General features: G+C 36.4%; 1 protein-coding gene across 3 annotated transcripts in view; it reads right to left on the bottom strand.

Annotated features, from left to right (window-relative positions):
• The window catches only part of WDHD1 (WD repeat and HMG-box DNA binding protein 1), a 59135-nt gene that overhangs the window by 32876 nt on the left and 6228 nt on the right, over positions 1 to 20031 (bottom strand). For 2 of the 3 annotated variants that reach the window (XM_006736455.3, XM_081830480.1), the window contains exons 3-10: positions 16122 to 16233; positions 10089 to 10240; positions 8425 to 8536; positions 8197 to 8247; positions 7173 to 7268; positions 3930 to 4022; positions 3023 to 3129; positions 2543 to 2684 (exon numbers count right to left, since the gene is read on the bottom strand). In XM_006736455.3, coding sequence (XP_006736518.1) covers positions 2543 to 2684; positions 3023 to 3129; positions 3930 to 4022; positions 7173 to 7268; positions 8197 to 8247; positions 8425 to 8536; positions 10089 to 10240; positions 16122 to 16233 — 865 coding nt within the window. Of the gene's footprint in view, positions 1 to 2542; positions 2685 to 3022; positions 3130 to 3929; positions 4023 to 7172; positions 7269 to 8196; positions 8248 to 8424; positions 8537 to 10088; positions 10241 to 15032; positions 15086 to 16121; positions 16234 to 20031 lie in introns of those variants that run through there. The other variant, XM_081830481.1, reaches the window with a different exon arrangement.

Raw genomic sequence — 20031 nt, 5'->3', positions numbered from 1 at the left:
ATGAGAAAACAGGAAAAATATGCTTCTAAACTCCTGTATTTAAACATGATTTGAAAGGAATAATTAAGAACTAAATGCTCTACAAAAATATTTAACTTTTTCTTTATATTTAACTATTTTATCTATAGTCCTAAAAGTTTATGTACTCACTTTGTTAAAAACTTTTTTTGGATTTTCTTATTAAAAAAGTGAGGATTTTTGGGGACGCCTAGGTGGCTCAGATGGTTAAGCATCTGCCTTCGGCTCAGGTCATGATCCCAGGGTCCTGGGATGGAGCCCCACATTGGGCTCCTGGCTCAGCAGGGAGCTGCCTCTCCCTCTCCCTCTGCCTCTCCCCCTGCTCATGCTCTCTCTCTGTATCTCTGTGTCTCAATGAATAAATAAAATCTTAAAAATAAATAATAAAGGGTGCCTGGGTGGCTCAGTTGGTTAAGCGACTGCCTTCGGCTCAGGTCATGATCCTGGAGTCCCGGGATCGAGTTCCGCATCAGGCTCCCTGCTCAGCAGGGAGTCTGCTTCTCCCTCTGACCTTCCCCCCTCTCATGTGCTCTCTCTCTCTCTCAAATAAATGAATAAATAAAATCTTTAAAAAAAAAAAAATAAATAAAAAGCAAAAAAACAAAACAAATAAATAAATAATAAAAAATGAGGATTTTTGCCTTATACTTATGATGAGGTCCATAAAGTGTTAGAGGTGTTATGACAGAAATATGTACTGTGAAGAATAAAAGCAAAAAGAAGAGTGGGCAATTCTGGATATAAGGGTTAAGGTTTTATAAGAGGTGACCTTTGAACTAAAAACTGTTTCTCAATTTACTTTCTGTTTTTATAATGTTACACATGCATATAATTTAGTCAATTACAAGGTTCATTATAAAAATGAAAACAGTCCTCCTGCAGAGCCTCCAACTTACTTTTCTATTCTTTTAGATGATTCTTTTGATACCTTCCTCCATAGTTTTAAATAATATTCTAGTGCTATTTTTTTGGTTTTTCAGTTTTAATCATTATCTATTAAACTGATCCTATTAACTTCTGTATATTAGGAAACATGAGGATTTGGTGTAATTTTCAACCACCCCTACTCTCTTGTACGTATGTACACTATTCCCCTACACCAATCCTCCCAATATAGATATATTCTCATTTTGGTTGGATCAATATACAGAATAGATTATTATGACCATGTAAATGGTACTCACGGTTGAATAAAAATAATAACTTATAAAGTGTTGTGCTAGAGACTGTTCTAATTCTATATATAATTCATGTAATTCTCACAATAAAACTCTAGGTGATAGACATTATTCCTATCCTCATTTTATAAATGTGGTATATTGTGATCACTTTCCCTTCCTTTTATAAATTTTTTCCCTGGAGTTAAGAATCTTCTCTCTCTTTAGGTCTTTTTTTCTTGGACAGATTCCCCAAAGACGATTCTTCCAATCTCTTGCCTGAAAAGCCTAAGACTGGCTGACAATGCTGTAGGAGCCAAGTATGAAAAATAAGCTGGGAATTTTAACATCCAAGTATATACATTTTCATTTAATCCTTTTCAGTACAGTATTCCTCTTCCACCCAATGCTGCTCAACTGTACTTAGTGTACCAACCAGACACCTTCTCTGTTGTACTTTTCTAGAGGACAAATCTCCAGCATTCTGCCAGAATATACATGGCAGTGAGGGAAAGCAGTTACCTAGCTGTGCACACTAATGTTGAGACTACAGATATCTACTTGTTTATTAAACCAATTCTCCTGTTTACAACCCCACTTTTAGAAGTGCCTAGTGCTACCAAATTCTGAATCATTGGGGGATTCAGTCAGGCAGGCTGAATTGCATCTCCGCTTTCCCCCAACTGCAGTCTCAGGAGTCAATTTTTCGACTTTTTGAGAAGCTAAACTTAAGTGTCTCATCATGCTTCTATTTTCCAGGGGTTCCAGGTATCAGTATCTGAGTAAACATAAATGGGTATGTTAAGTGAATGATCTTTAACTGGAACCCTAAACCAAGACTTAAAATATGACTGGGTATATTTGCCAGGCAGGAAGAATAACAAACAAAAACAAGGAGTTGTATAAAACAAGGTGGCCTGTTTAAAGAAGCTCAGTAAGGCCAGATGGCTAAGCATTAAGACATGTAAGGGTAGCTCTAAGAATTAAAACTAATGCAGAGCAGAAAAGGTTTATAGGCTAAACTAAGTTATAGTTATTAACTCTAATTTTTATCTATATTTATTTAAATAACAATCTCCAGAACACCAGGATACTAAAATAGTATTTCATAATGGTATTCTTTATAAAGCCAAGGAATATTAATAGGCATTATATGGAGGGGAAAAGCTTCTCAGTAAAATATATTTAGGAAACATTAGGTTAAACAAGTTTAAACAGTTTTCTTTGTGATAAATCATTACTGAACATCTAATATAATAACATGAATTATAATTTTCTAAGAAAGTAATGTATTTTGTGGTGTTTTCCAAACCCATATGACCACAAAAGACTTTGAAGAAACTATTTCACCATCTATTACTTATTACCTTACTGCTTGATGTCTTTCCACTGGGTTCACAAACATTCTCCAGGAGCCCTAGATTTCCTTCTGCATCAGTATAAGCTATTCGACCACAAGTAGGATGCCATGCCAAGCCACAAATTGCATAACCTTTCTCATGTTTCACCCTAAAAATTAAAAAGTGAGTTCTTAAAACACTACCAAAAGTATATAAACTATACATTTCTTTAGGTAAATTTTAGTTAGAAAAGGTTAAATGACTTCTGACAAACTAATAACTCTGTATTCTGACAATCTAATACTTGCAAAAATTTGAAATATTTCATAATAAGCAAAAATCTAATAGAAATAAGAAAAAAAAAAAAGATAAAAGGCGGTGCCTGGCTGGCTCAGTCAGTAGAGCATCCAACTCTTGATCTCAGGGTCATGAGTTTAAGCCCCACATTGGGTATAGAGATTAGTTGGAAAAAAAAAAAAAAAAGACAAAAGATATGTTGAATCATACCTTTCCATGCAATCTTTGGTTTCCACATTCCAAACTATAATTAAACCATTAATACTCCCTGCAGCTAAATATTGCCCACAGGGAGACCAGGTTACTACATTTAGGGCCTATGAGGAAAAACAATTAATAAATAACAATTTGCACAATTTGAAACTAAACACTTATTTTATTACCAAATTCAAATTTTTACAACTCATATTCTGTGTAACTTCTAATTAAATTGATTCATAAATGGCAAGACAGTTTGCTTATTTTTTAACTTTCTTTTTCAGTAATATTTAACTATCACTAGCCGCTATTACTTTGTTTACCATGAGAAAATTATACTGGCACAATTTTAAAAGCAAAATCTAAAAACTGTTATTATCCTAGAAGAGAAATCATAAAAAGTATCCTCTCAGCTGTCACTATCAAGATGAAGAGAACCATACTAAGTGAAGTGAATCATATTAAGCCACTGCTGACCTACTGGGCCTCTTGAGAGCCAAATGGAAATGTTTAAGAGAAGAAGAGAGAGAGAATATAGAACATTTCCTGCTCTAAAATTCCAGAGTCTATGATCATAAGTCTCAATGAAACTCACTTAACAATAAAGGCTAATGAATTACTGATAATGTGAAAATAACATGTTCTAATACTATGTTAGGGTTAAATTTGACTTCTTATAAATTAAGAGACTGTCTTATCAAATTTCACAAGGAGAGAGTTCACAAAGGACCTAGCAAAGACCTATCTACTGTCCAGTTACTGGCTAAATGAAGAAAGGCTGAGGGGCAAAAGGTGGACACATGCACAAAATTTGAGGTTGTTCTCCATGTCCAACAATACTTAACTACAACTGTATTTAGGCAAAGTATGTGTGAAATATTCCTGTTAGCCTAATGAAAGTTTCACTTACAAAACGTACCTGAGAGATGAAATTATCTGAAAGATCATGTTGATTATTCCATGTTTCTCTTCTATATAGCTTAACAGACTTTTCCACAGGAACTGCCAGTAACTATTAGGAAAGATAAATGATTTAAACAAAAGTTTACATTAAATTAGAGAGAAAAAAAAATCATCCAAATAAGACTATGAAACATAAAGCAAAACTGTACTTTAATTGGCAACTAACAAAACTCAGAAAATTACTTAAAATTTTGATAAGCAAAGAATGAGTGATCACTCTATTGCTTGCACTGAAAACCAGAGCACTTGTAGTTACGTATTTTTGATACTACTTCTCAGGAATCTAAGTCCTTTGGATCTAAACATTCATCTCATTTGCCAAAAGGAAAGAAATAGGTCCAGAATGCTTTAAATATCTTAAGAAAAGGAAACTGATCTTCTTACACATTCTTCCAAAGAAAGAGACTAATAGAAAAAATACAGTATTTCCATGTTTATACAAAAAAGAGAAAAATATGAACAGAAAAACTATGTTAATTGTATTGATTTTTAAATTAATGTTTCATGAGCAAAGAAAAAAATACATACTAAATCCTCAACTATCACTTTAATGCAGAATGTAGTAGTCTTAAGAGTTTACATGCTACAAAGGGCATAGATTAAAAGAAAGTCTCCCTCCCACCCCTAAATCCTATTTCTACTTCCCAAAGGTACACATAAGCATAGACTGCACAAGAATGCATAGGTACGGGGTGCCTGGGTGGCTCAGTCAGTTAAGCATCTGCCTTCAGCTCAGGTCATGATCCCGGGGTCCTGGGATTGAGCCCCTTGTCATGCTCCCTGCTCAGCCAGGAGTCTGCTTCTCCCACTCCCTCTGCTTCTCCCCCTTACTTGTGGTTGCTCTCTGTCAAATAAATAAAATCTTTAAAAAAAAAAAAAGAATTCATAGGTACATATATATATACACACAAGTACATCACAATAAACAACAGAATTCTATTTATACCTACTGCTCTACAGCTTGATGTTTTTTATTTCACAATGTATCAGAAGACTATTCCCAATGAGGACATACAGATCTACCTCACTTTAACAATTGCAGAATATCCTACTTTCAGGAATACCAGGATTTATTTAACCAGTTCCTATTAATAAACATTTAGTATGTTCCTATTCTTTTGCTACTATAAACAGTGATGCAACATTTTCATTATACATACCCTGTAATGCATATATATAAATATGCTTATAGGATTTATGCCTAGAACTAGTACTGTTGTTCATTCTGATAAAAACTGCCACTCTCTTCCACATAGTATATAATCAAACTTTTGATGTTTGAACATCCGATAAATGAAAAACAGGCTATCACAATAGTTTCAATTTGTATTTCTTTTGGTATGAAAGGTTACATATACTTTCATACGTTAAAAGTCACCTATATTATCTTTTTATGTACACTGTTTATGTCCATGACCACCTTTCTATTAGGATCTTATTGACTTTTTTTTTTGAAAGATTTTATTTTTATTTTTTTTCAAAGATTTTATTTATTTATTTCAGAGAGAGAGAGAAAACAAGCAGGGGTAGACAGGCCAAGGGAGAGGGAGAAGCAGACTCCCCACTGAGCAGGGAGCCTGATGTGGGGCTCGATCCCAGGACCCTGAGATCATGACCTGAGCGGAAGGCAGACATTTAACCAACTGAGCCACCCAGGTGCCCCAAAAGATTTTACTTTTAAGTAATCTCTACACCCAACGTGGGGCTCAAACTCACAACCCCGAGATCAAGAGTTACATACACACTCCTCCAAACGAGCCAGGCAGGCACCCCGGATCTTATTGATTTTTAAGAACTTTTTTTTTAGAGACTATTTATTTGAGAGAGAGACAGTGTGTATGTGAGAGAGCACTAGTGGGGGGAGGGGCAGAGGGACAAACCAACTCCCCAATAAGTGGGGAGAGCCCAACGTAGGGCTTGATCCCAGGATCCCGAGATCATGACCTGAGCCAAAGTCAGATGCTTAACCTACTGAGCCATCCAGGCACCCTGACTTATAAGAACTTTCTGAATATTAAGAAAATTAGCTCTTGGGGTACCTGGGTGGCTCTATGGTCCCCTTCAAACATCGTACTGATATCTTATATTTGAATGTTCTCAAAAACTACAGGTTAATTTAAGAAAGAACTGACATCTTTTTTTTTTTTTTAAGATTTTATTTATTCATTTGAGACACAGAGATAGAGAGAGAGAGAGCATGAGCAGGGAGAGAGGCAGAGGGAGAAGGAGAAGCAGGCCCCCCACTGAGCCAGGAGCCTGATGTGGGGCTCGATCCCAGGACCCTGGGATGATGACCTGAGCCGAAAGCAGATGCTTAACCATCTGAGCCACCCAGGCATCCCAGAAAGAACTGACATCTTTATATTGAAAATTCCTTTCTAAAAATGGAATATATTTTTCTATTTAAGTCTTCTTTTACTCCTCTTGATAGAATGTTAAAGTTTTCTTTATATAGCCCTTTCACATTTTGGTAAGTTTACCCTTGTTATTTCATCTTTTTTGATTTCACAGTAAATGCATCATTTTTTTCTCCACCATATATTTTCTAAATGGTTATTATTTATATATAGGATTATTATTGGTTTTGTATATTAGTTTGTTTCCAACTACCTTACTGGATTTTCTTACTAATAATATTTTTCCCTCAGTTGATTTCTTAAGATCTCCTTATAGTCAACCATTTCATTTGTAAATAATAAGTATTCTCCTTCCTCTTTTCAAACAGTTCCTATCTCCTGCCTATCAGCTACTACCTCCAAAATGTTAAACGCTACTAGTAAGAGTAGACATAACAGGACTGTTTCCAGAGTTGTTCCATTAAATACAAAAATAAAGAAGAATATAAAATTAATTCATACAAGGAAAGAACCTTTACAAAGTTAAAATGTTTTGTTTTGTTTTGTTTTTTAAGTAGGCTGGAGCCCAACCTGGGGCCTGAACCCACAACCCTGAGAGATTGAGACCTGAGCCCACACCACGAGTCAGATGCTTTAACCAACAGAGCCACCCAGCCACCCCCAAAGTTAAAATGTTTCTTAAAACATATCAATATTAATTGGTTGGCTTGGGGCACTAAAATTTACAACCTAAATGAAACAGTTACAATTTAAAAAAACGAATTCTACTATTCTCACATTCAAAGTTGACAAGAACTAGAAGAAATAACTAAAACAAAGGCTGAAAAGTAAGAGTCACTTACCTTCCCACTTTTTGGCTGCCAAGCAAGTCTGCAGATTGATTTTGCATTTATCACATCATTGCATTTTTGTAGCAGTGGCCAACTAACAGTACATGTCTGATATTTTAAAAAAGAAAATTTATTTCCCTTTATGAAACTTCTCCAAGAGATATGCAGAATGGAATATATTTCATAGGTGCTTTCTTCAAGCTGACATACTGCTATGAAAAAAGCCACTTGATTCACTTTCATCTAACTATGATATCTGATTTACCTAAATTACTTTAAATAATTCAGAGGTATAAAAAGCACAAATCTTAAATAACTAAATAAGCGTATTTCCTATGTAGAATAAGCGAACAATATACTCACTGAATAAACGTATATACACACACATTTAAAAGAAAAACCAATACATTAAAATCTTAAAACATCTACAAAGATAAAGTTAAGAAATCTCCTATAAAATGTTAAGGTATCAAAGTCAACCCTTTTAAACATTTCAAACATAAGGGGAAAAAACTGTGGTTATTGAGGCATACTCTGTGGGGGATACTTTTCTCAGCAGCCACATTATCTCTAGAATGCCTCAGGAAAAATTAATGGTTCCCTCTGCCAATCCAGAGAGCTCTTTCTTCATACCTCCTTTAAAACTTTTATCAGGTTGGTTAGAATAAGTCATTTATGTGACTCTCCAAATAAAGTATGGCCAATGTCTTATTTTATTTTTGTATCCCTAACATCAAGATCCCAACACATGGTAGTTTATAGTATAGTAAATATATACTGACTGATTTTTCCCCACTGATTTATAAAACCTAAAACTGAACTATAAATCAATTTCCCTTGTGATTGGGTACAGTTAGTCTTCAACACACTTTCACATTAGATTATTACAGAATTTGATGACAAAAACAGTATTCAATGCTACTCAAAAGAAACAAACTATAAAGAAAAAGAATTATTAATTTAGTCCAAAGCTATGTAACACCTCATTTATGACAGAAACGAGCATAAAGTCTTAAATTCAAACTGATAAGTTTACCTGATCTGAAATTTGCCACACTTTGACAGTTCCATCACAACTAGCTGATGCCTGCAGGAATAAAACAATAAATTTCTCTATAGTTACAGCCATAATACCATATGGAAACTGGTTCAACTGATAAACCAAATAGCCCTTTCATCAACTGTGTGAAATTTTCTGCTAATTCTCTTACAATTTTAAACATATTGAAGGAAAAAAAAAAGAACAAAAGGGAAAAATGATTACCAGAAAGATGTCCTTAGGATCAAAGGAAAGACTTAAAACAGGAGCATCATGTCCTCGAAATGTTTTCTGTTGGCTGCAATCCATCACATCCACAACTTTGACTAGAAAATCACTATGAACAGTAAGAGTAATGTATAACGGACATTAATAAATACCCATACAAAAGCCTCTCCTAAAATCTATGACCCAAATATTTCAAAATCACAAGAGTAAATGTCATAATTTCTTTATAGCAACATGTAGAATTTGGCATCCAAATTTAAGGACCTACTTTTTAATCTTGCCCCATGAAGATACTAAAAACACAACTCAGGATTTCCCTTTAAAATACAAACACTTTGGGACGCTTGGGTGGCTCAGTCGGTTGAGCACCTGCCTTCGGCTCAGGTCTTGATACCCTGGTCCTGGGATCGAGTCCCACATCAGGCTCCTTGCTCAGCAGGGAGCCTGCTTCTCCCTCTGCCTGCTTCTTCCTCTGCTTGTGCTCTCTCTCTCTCTGACAAGTAAATAAAATCTTTAAATAAATAAATAAATAAATAAACTACAAATACTTCCTAACTGGTTTCCTTAGTTATATCTTAAGCTTCTATTACTTATTAATTAAAGTCCCAACCATTTTTATTTTTAAGTCACAACCACTTTTAAAAGTACTATGTCAAGGGCACCTGGGTGGCTCAGTCGTTAAGCGTCTGCCTTCGGCTCAGGTCATGATCCCTGGCTTCTGGAATCGAGCCCCATGTCGGGCTCCCTGCTCTGCAGGAAAGCCTGCTTCTTCCTCTCCCACTCCCCCTGCTTGTGTTCCCTCTCTCGCTGTGTCAATCTCTGTCAAATAAATAAATAAAATTTAAAAAAAAAAAAGTACTATGTCAGGGACACCTGGGTAGCTCAGTTGGTTAAGAGGCCAGCTCTTGATATCGGCTCAGGTCATGATCTCAGGGTCCCTGGGATCCAACCCTGTGTTGGCTCCACACTCAGCAGGTCTGCTTGAGATTTTCTCTCTCCCTCCCCCTGCTCATGCACAATCTAAAATAAATAAATCCTTAAAAAAAAGAAAAAAAAAGTACTATGCCTTTTACTTCACCTCAGCAATTCATTAGTTCCTTTCTTTTTTTTCCTATGACAAATAAGCATCAAGAGAAACAACAAAAATACTGACAGTCCAGGTTCTACCCGAAATGATTTTTAAAATTTCGTATCAAACTATCATGTTTCCCCAATCTTTTTCAGCATTTACTGAACATGCTGTCTGCAAAGCAAGATATCTCAATTCACAAAGAAGCACAAGGTTGCCCTCAAAAACCTTTACTAAAGACTTGAATATAAAAATTAAGTGGGACACCCGGGTGGCTCAGTTGGTTAAACATCTGACTCCTGATTTCAGCTCAGGTCATGACCTTGGGGTTGTGAGATAGAGCCCCACATCAGGCTCTGCGCTGGGCATGGAGCCTACTTAAAGTTCTCGGTCTCCCTCTCCCTCTGAAGCCTCCGCACCCCGCAAAAAATTACGTCACACACACACACACACACAGAAGGGACAGAAATGTCCTGAAAGGGACAGAAATGTCTTTCAGGATAGAAATGTCCTGAAAATGTAACCCTGAAGCCAATGAATGAGGCCATTCTGTTCTAATATTACTTTCTTTTCTGGTACCAGAGGACCTTACCTAGATCCTGCAGCAATTTTTGCACCATCCCCATTAAAGACCACATGGTTTGCATTTGTGGTGAACCGAGTCAATATACCATCTGGAACTCCTTCAGGAAATGTGTGGACTTGAATAGTATTATTGGATACTGCAGTGACCAATTTCCCATTCTAAAAGAAACATTGGCAAAAAAGTCCAAATCAATTGAGTCTTTCCACACTTAACAATCCTATAAAAAAACATAAAAACTTATAAATGTAGTTAATGTCAAGAGAAAAATCATCACTCAATGTACAAGTTTCCTGAAGTGTCTATTTGCAAGAAAAATTTACTTACTAACCTTTATGGAATTTAATTCTCCCTTCACCAGCCAAATTTTTGGCCTCTGGATTTTCATTTACTTCTGACAAGAAAATGATTTAAATAGTATTTTTATGCATCCCCAAGTGTCATGAAAGAGACTCAAGAGAGTTTTTCAGAGAAAAAACACAGCTAGTCTCAGTGAGGGAACAGCACATCATACATCAACAACCACCATAGTGTTGCCCTGTGTTTCCATGACAAAATCATTAGATGCCTTTTTGGAATAGGTAAAATCTAAATGCAGAATCCATGGCTTCTCTTTAAAAACACTAAATAGGAAGACAGCAAGTAGGAAGATCCAAAAAGAATACATTTATAATGCTGAGCACTGTAAAACTGTTGAGAATTACTACATTGTACAACTGGAACTAATATAACACTGTATGTTAATTATACTGGAATTAAAAATATAAATAACTTTCTTAGAAAATAATATAAACATTAAATAAACCAAGTTTTAGGATCTGAAAATGATCAGCAGACACCACTGCTCTGCATAGATTTTGGCTAAGAATCATAAAAGGTCAAGTATCTGCCCTAGAACCTTAATTTACTTCTCTAGGAGGAACTAAGTCCTGACAGACTAAATCATAGTCTACCAACCATACATGCTCTGATAATTCATATGGCCAATTTATTGAGATTAAATGTTAACTGCCAAAGAAATAAATTACTCAAGTTTGTTAATGAATATCCTACAGCAACAGGTCTCAGTCTTATTTGCACATGTAAGACCCTCCGCTTATCTACAGCACCTGCTCCCACTCCAACGGAAAAAGAACTTAGTAATACAGTGACATGTTACTATATAGAAAAATTAGGGAAGATACATACATCTTTTCAAGTAACAGTATAGATGATTCAGATTTGAACTATAATACATACTTATCTTCAATTACTGGAAAATTGGTGAAAAATACTGCTTATGCCTACATTGTAACTACTGTAAGTAATTAAACAATCCACAATACACTAAATCTATCATGTTGAAGCTAAACAACAACTTAAATATGAAAACAAGAAGAGAATTCAAGAAAAACTATAACCAACTCAAGACAACACTGATGATGCAGAGAAACTGCAGAAACACCAACTATTTGTGTTCATGCACAGGAATTTTGCAACCTGGCTGTGCTTTACTTGGCAGACAGATGTCTCAGTAGAATCTGACTAAGCCTCCTGTTAGATCTAGTAAAGAATTTTGGTAATTCTTTAATAACACATTAACTGGTCCTCTATTCATGTGAAAATATTAAAGTATTTATCTGTACTTACTCACCCAAGAGACCTGAATAAAGGACTTGCTTTGAAGTCAATTTCCAACAAATCTACTGGGAAACCACATCACTATCAGTACTTTATCAACTAGTAAAATTAAAAAAGAGAAAACACCCAAAGGATCAGGGATCGGGTCAGATCACTCTTCTCCCTAGTGGATTGAGAAGAATGGATCCCAGCACAGGCTGACTTGAGCTCCAGCCCACTGTGTCTCTTCCCAACTGTGTCATTTGACCTTCCTCAGAGCTTTGACTTTCCCAAGAATAAAATGGAGGTAATTTCACATACTTCCCATATCTTTGTTAAAAGGCTTTGACAATGTAAAATACTATGCAAGCATTAACTATTACTACCAGTTGATTCATCTCATTTTCACTATTTTGGAGAGTGATATTTTCTCCACTTTGTTCTCAAACAAAACACCTAACTGTACTTCCCTGTACCACTGACTCCAAAAACAGAAAGTATATTTATAAGCAATTATATTTTAAATGAAATCTGTTGTAAAATTGTCAGCTTCACATGGCTGTGTGGTAATGTCATTTCAATGAAGTACCATAAACTCTATTCCTAAAGCCAAAGAAAACATTTTAGCACAGACTATCAGACTTGTAGTTCATTGAATAATGGCCCCCAAAAGACATGCCTAAGTCCTAAGCCCAGGTACCCGTGAATGTGGTCTTATTTAGAAATTGGGTCTTTGCACATGTAATAAGTTAAGGATCTAAATCTAGGGGCGCCTGGGTAGCTCAGTCGTTGAGCGTCTGCCTTTGGCTTGGGTCATGATCTCTGGGTCCTGGAATCGAGCCCGGTGTTGGGCTCCCTGCTCAGCAGAAAGCCTGCTTCTCCCTCTCCCACTCCCCCTGCTTGTGATCTCTCTCTCGCTGTCTCTGTCAAATAAATAAATAAAATCTTAAAAAAAAAAAAAAGGATTTAAATCTAATGACTGATGGCCTTGTAAGAAAATGGAGAGAAGATTTGAGACACAAAGACACAGAGAAGAGGGCAATGTGAAGACGGAGGCAGAGACTGGAGTGATGTATCTTCCAATAAAGGAACACTGAGGATAACTGGCAACCATGAGAAGCTAGAAGAGAGGCATGGAACAGACAGGCCTCAAAAGGAGCTAATCCTACCCACACCTTGATTTCAGGCATTTTGCCTTCTGAACTATGAGACAATAATTTTCTGTTGTTTTACGCCACCAAGTTTGTGAAAATTTATTACAGCTGCCCTAGGAAACTACTACAAGACCACTTTTTTTTTCTTCCTTACAGTCTTTTCATACACAAATGCAGTGCATACATACTGTGGAAGAAAAATAACAACATGAAATTATTCTGGGCAGAGTGAGTTTCCCTACTCTTATGAAGTAATCTCCATTAACATTTTGGGGTTAAGTCTAACTTTCTTATATACATTTATGTACATATATCCTTTATTTTAACAAACATAAGACTACACAATACAGACTACTCTGCAACTCTTCTTCATTTTTCAAATCACCGTAAATATCTTTGCAGACGAAGATATATAGCACTCACTCTTTTTGTGTGTGTGTGTGGCTACGTAGTAATACATTACATAAGTCTCCCAAAATTTATAAAACAGGGGCGCCTGGGTGGTTCAGTTGGTTAAGCATCTGCCTTCAGCTCAGGTCATGATCCCAGGGTCCTGGGATCCAGCCCCAGTCCGGGTCAGGTTCTCTGCTCAGCAGGGAGCCTGCTTCTCCCTCTTCTCACTGCCCCCCTCATGTTTTCTCTTGCCATCTCTCAAATAAATAAATAAAATCTTAAAAAAAAATTTTACAAAACAAATTCTCTCCTGAAGGATACTTCAATTAGTTCTAACTTTTGCTATTATAAACAATAGTTTTACTAATATCCTTGACCACACAAATATGAAAGTGTATAAGAATTCCCTCAGGGTAAATAGCCAGAAACGACCGTGTGCATTCGAAGTTTGATATAAAGCATGAATTTACTCCCTTTTTTTTTTTTATTTGAGTGAAAGTGAGAAAAGGGGAAGGTGTGAAGAGCAGAGGGAGATGGACAAGAAGACTCTGCACAGAGCACGGAGCCTAACATGGGGCTCCATCTCACCACCCTGAGATCATGAACCGAGCTGAAATCAAGAGTAGGTCGCTCAACCACTGAACCACCCAGACACCCCTGAATTTACTTCTTAAAAAGTTCCCTAGGGGCACCTGGGTGGCTCAGTTGGTTAAGCATCTGACTTGATTTCAGCTCAGGTCATGATCTCAGGCTCATGAGATGGAGCCCTGTGTGGAGGCTGCTTAAGATTCTCTCTCTCCTCCCTCTGCCCTTCTCCCCCCAAAAAACAAAAAAAACAAAAACTCCCCAGTTACACTTCCAACAACTGCTGTGCAATACTGTAAAATAACAGAAAATACATATTGGTCTCTGCCTCCCATTCCTGGCACAGAGTTCCTAAAACCCTTGTAATTTCCTAAGTGACAAGACTACTAGGAGCAGCTTTTGCTCTAATATTTGGTCTTTGATCCCAGTTCCTGACATAAAGCTCTTAAATCCCTTGAAATTTGATAGAAAAGACATTCCTAAGGAGGCAATTCTTGGTGGACTCCTGGATAGCTTCAGGATGAGGGCTGCTCATCAGAAAAATCAAACCATGATTAGAAGCTTGGAACTTTCAGCCTTATCCCATCATCATCTGGGAAAGGGAGAAGGGCTGGAAATGGAGTTAATAATGGCATAATCAAATTATGCCAATGTAATGAAGCCTCCATAAAAATCCCAATGGTATGGGGTTCAAGGAGCTTCCGGCTTGGTGAACACATCCCCATAACAGGAGGGTGGCAGACCCCAACTCCATGGGAAAAAAAGAGCCTTTCAGACCTTATCCTATGTATCTCTTCATCTGGCTGTTCACCTGTATCCTTTATCTATATTTCACTATATAATGAACTGGTAGGAGTGTTTCCCTGAATTCTGTGAGCTGTTGTAGCAAAAGATTGACTCCAAGTAGGGGGTGTGGGAACCTCTGACTTATAGCCAAGTAGGACAGATGCTGTGGGTAACCTGGGGACCTACTACTTACAACTGTTATCTAAAGTGGGGGCAGTCTCGTGGGACTGAGCCCCTGACCTATAAGGTCTATGCTCACTCTTGTCAGTGTCCAAATTTAACTGAACTGTAGGTCACCCAGCCAGTATTGCAGAGAATTGCTTTGATGCAGGGGAAAAAAACCCATACATCTGGTGTTGGAAGTGTTATGAGGAAGGTAGTAGTGTGAGAGTAAAGGAAAAAGATGGGAGAGGGTTTTTCCTTAACAAATACTTACTTCTCCAAATCCTCACTATTACGGAATTAGCAATATTTTTCATCCTTGCCAATCTGATAGAAAAAAAAATCCAATTGTTTAATTTGTACTTCTTTGCTTATTAGTGAAATTTAACTTGTATCTAATATATGTTGGTCATCTATATTTTTCCATCTGGGAATATATTTTCCATTATATATGACCATTTTATTTTTTTTAAGATTATTTATTTGAGAGAGAGCACGTACACGCATGCGAGAATGAGCAGGAGGGGGAGAGGGAGAGAGAAACTCAAGCAGACTCCACGATGAGCACAGAGCCTGACACAGGGCTCAATCTCACAACCCTGAGACCATGACCAGAGCCGAAACCAAGAGTCAGAAGCTTAACTGACTGCGCCACCCAAGTGCCCCTATATATAACATTTAAAAAAGAATATCGAAAGTATCTAAAGACCATCTCATTCATCTACCCTAATGAGCCTGAGTGTGAAAAAAACATGAACTCTGTGAAAATATTTTTTCTACCCAAATACAATACTCAAAATTCATCACAAATAAAAAGCTTAGTGGTTTTTACATACTTAGTTTGCAAAGGCCTTCTGAAAACATGTCTCCATTCTCCAAATAACCTACAGATATCACTCGCATATTTACCTTACATAAAACGTTAGAAACATTAAACATGTATATGTCTTGAAAAAGTTAAAATATTCCTCTTTTCTAGTGTAATTAGTTGTCTAAATTAGTGAACTAAAAACCTGAAAATGCCATGGAGTTTTCTCTCAAAGGGAAAAAAAGGGAACATCTAAATCTCAAAAGAAAAAGTATAGTTTCTTGCAAATATCTTAATTAGTTTACCACTAATAAACCATTAATCACCTTTAATAAACCATCCAGATTTTAAACCCATTCAGATTCAGATTTTACTTGTAAAAATTTCAGGCAATTTATGGCATTATTATACATATTTGAATATTATTATTTCATAAGAGAAACAAACAGAAAGTATATCTACATTCAAAACTTCAACAAAAATATTCTTCACCCATACATAAAAAATCACACAGCAGTATCATTTCTCATCGGTTGCTATAAATGTTTTTAATACCTTCAAAGCACATGAATATGCCTTTTCTCCAACGTTAATGGACTTAGGGTCATCATCATCCAAGTCTTCCCAAATCCTCACATCACCATCACTTCCACAAGTCACAATATAACTGTGAAGGAAACACACTCATTAAGATGTCGTCCAAGTTTCAGAAAAGAAAAAAAAAAAAGTCACCCAGTTTCGGGCCTATTAATTTTTTTTGGAATACTTTATCTTTTTTCCAATAAAATCAAAGTGTTAGTCAATGTTTTCTCATTTTACATACATAAACCTCAATAACAAAGCCTGCTAATCTCCTATCCTATAAAATGAAAGGTGAATTTAATGTTTCTCCGTGGCATAAAATTCTTTATCTGTAATAATGTAAGAAAGATGAATGGGTAATTTTTGTTAACAACAGGGACAAAGTCTACCTTGCTCACCGTTGTGCCTCTAGCACAAAGCAATCTCTGACATATAGAAGTCTTGATAAATGTTTGTTGAATGAATAAGTGGATGGATACAAGAGCTCAATTATCCAAAGCTGATTATTCAAATGGCCATCTGTATCTCTCAAATCTTGTTTTAAACCCCTTGTCTTCCTGGTGCTTATATTCATTTGGTATGTGTCCTATCTGTATGTGTCCTGACACATACAAAAGCAAACAAAATACAAAAATAACATGGCAAATGGCAAAGAGAAGCTACATAAAGAACTGTAGAGGTTCATAAGAAAGGTGGTATCTACACTGGGAAGTCAAAGGGCAAGCAGGGCAAGTAGAACTGGATATGCTGAGATTGGTGAAAAGAGCAGTTCCAAACAGAGGAAACCACATAAACCAAAATACCAAGTTAGTAAAATATGAGGGAGTTCACTTAGAGCAGACAGTACAGGAAATTGAGAAAGAAAATGCAGATTGGGGGTCACCCTATTTACAAGGACCTTAATCCAAGAGTAAGGAGCTTGGACTCCCTTCTATAGGAAATAAACAGAAGGACCATTAGTCTTTTTGCCTAGGATATTTTTGTTTTTTTAAAGATTTTATTTATTTGAGAGAGAGTGAGAGAGAAAGCACAAGCCAGGGGGAGAGGCAGAGGGAAAAGCAGACTCTCTCCTGAGCAAGAAGCCAGAAGCGGGCTTGATCCCAGGATCCTGGGATCATGACCTGAACCGAAGGCAGACACTTAACTGAATGAGCCACCCAGGTGCCCAAGACTAGGACATTCCTGATTTATACATCCAGCTGGTTTAGAATCTGTCCTCAATTTTTTTTTTAAAGATTTTATTTATTTATTTGACAGAGAGGGACAGAGCGAGAGAGGGAACACAAGCAGGGGGAGAGGGAGAAGCAGGCTTCCCGAGGAGCAGGGAACCCGATGTGGGACTCGATCCCAGGACCCTCGGATCATGACCTGAGCCGAAGGCAGATGCTTAACGACTGTGCCACCTAGGCGCCCCTGTCCTCAATTTTTTTATTTTAAGACATATTAGTATTGGGGCACCTGGCTGGCTCAGTCGGAAAAGCATATGACTCTTAATCTTGAGTTGTGAGTTCAAGCCCCATGTTGGGTGTAGAGGTTACTAAAAAAATACATAAATTTTAAAAAATAAATAAAATGTAGTATCTTCTAAAAAAATATATTAGTATTATTTGCATCAAAACTGGTTGGGTGAGTTTGACAGACCTCTTCTTTGCACTTCCAGCTTCTGCCATGATCTTGTTTAGTAGTGAAACATGTACAATGAATAGAATTCTCACTTTATCACATAGGTAAATCTGAAAGACAAGTGATTACCCATCTCCCCATTCCAATCCTTTCTTGATGCAACATTACTAATACCTCCTTTCACAGGCATCAGGTGCTAACAGACAAAAACCAAAGTGAAGTCAGTCAAGAGGCCCTACAGCGATTTCTTTCAGTCTTCAGTGGTGATGGGGTAAGTACCTCATATCGCTGTCCCTACTGAATACTGCTGTCCCTACTGACTATTTGGTGCAATCAGCCAGCCAGTGAGGGAGATGTAGAAAGTTGCAGCTGCCAGTTGGTAGTACTAATGGAAAATTAGAGTGAAATACAGTGGACTTAGTGAGAAATATATGCAAGAAATAGTTAAGTTAAATAGTTAAGTTGAGCTTTTAGAGTAGTCTGAATATCTTGACAGTGTTTTTGTCATTTACCATAGGAATAAAACTAAATGTTAATTTTATTATTGATTATGCCTTTTAATAAAATACCTTTCAGTAGCAACTAAAAAAAAGCTATCAAGTACATGTTAAACAAAAAATTAAATACTACATTTCTGCTTCTCAAGAAGTTGATAATGGAAATGTAACATGAACAAAATGTTAGTTGACGTTTATCATGGGGGCTGGAGTGATGACACCAACCACAGAAAGTCAGAAGAGACAAAATTCCTGAAGAAACCTGAGCATCTACTTTGTAAGTTAGTGATTATCTTGTGACTCCCTGAAAACCATGCTTCTACAGCTGCAGAAAGTGAGTCTGCATCTTGTTGGGCATGACTTTTCATAATGCAGTACTGTCCAACAGAACTTTCTTAGAGAATGGAAATGGTCTATATCAGGCTCCTGAGCAATTAAAATGTGGTTTAAAATGTGACTCATGCAACTGAGGAACTGAATTTTAAATTTAGTTAACTTTAATTAAAATCTAAATAGCCACCTGTGGCTGTGGCTATTGTACTGAACATTCAGCATTAAAACAGATGACAGTGGATCTAAATTAATTTTGTTCATTTTTCAAGTTTTCTAATTTAAGTATGAAGTAAAGTTATAGCTATTAATACGTTGTCTCCATTAGTAAAATAATTTTTCCATCAATTAAGTGATACTGGTTTTATCTCAATGTCATCAGAAGGTTTAAATAGAAAATCAGTCAGATTGATTCCAATAATGGTTTAGTCTTCTTCTCTTCAGCTCATGGAAACAAAGTAAAGCTTCTCGAAGTTTATTCTGTGGAAGCGAAACATCTATTATTGGGAATTCTATCCAACTTCATTTGAAAAGTTCAATGGTAAAGATAAAATTCTTAATTTTTACAGTAATACAACATTTTGGTTGAGCATAGCACTGTAGCAAAAACAATGTACTTACTGAATTTAGATATCTATGAAACACATATGTACTTCAAATTGAAAGTATAATCCATAACCAAATGCACTGTGATAATGTACCAATCAAAACAGAAGCCACAGTTGTCAAATTTTGAGATCATTTTATTAATACCCAGGATAACAAAATTTTTGTAACAAACTGATATTAAATACATAAAAATACTTCAGCATTGCATAAGATGCTTTCTCTTCTGCCTATCATCAGATTTTCTAAATATTTGAGCCTTTGAAGAGTGAATTTTTTTTAATTTAAATTCAATTAGCCAACATAAAGTACATCATTAGTTTTAGATGTAGTGTTCAATGATTCATCAGTTGCATATAACACCCAGTGCTCATCACATCAAGTACCTCTTTAATGCCCATCACCAAGTTACCCCATGAAGAGTGACTTTATAAAACCTAGGTGTCCTGGGCACCTGGGTGGCTCAGTTGGTTAAAGCAACTGCCTTCGGCTCAGGTCATGATCCTGGAGTCCCTGGATTGAGTCCCGCATCGGGCTCCCTGCTCGGCAGGGAGTCTGCTTCTCCCTCTACCCTCCCCCCTCTCATGTGCTCTCTCTCATTCTCTCTCTCTCAAATAAATAAAATCTTAAAAAACAAACAAACAAAAAAAAAATCTAGGTGTCCTATAATGATGGTATTATTATTACTGGAAACAAGTTCCCTAAGTCTTAGTTGCATCTTGCTCAAAATCAGTTAACAATCTTTAATTTAAGCCTTCAACTTAAGGCTTTGAAGCTTTTAGTAAAATGCAGTTAATGAAAACAAAGCTTATGCACAGGAACATACT

The sequence above is a fragment of the Leptonychotes weddellii genome, chromosome 9 (genome assembly GCF_054177405.1).
Source record: "Leptonychotes weddellii isolate Sample4059 chromosome 9, ASM5417740v2, whole genome shotgun sequence".
In the NCBI taxonomy this organism is placed as follows: Eukaryota; Metazoa; Chordata; class Mammalia; order Carnivora; family Phocidae; genus Leptonychotes; species Leptonychotes weddellii.
Note: the sequence above shows the minus strand (reverse complement) of the source record. Positions and strands in the feature narration are given on the sequence as shown.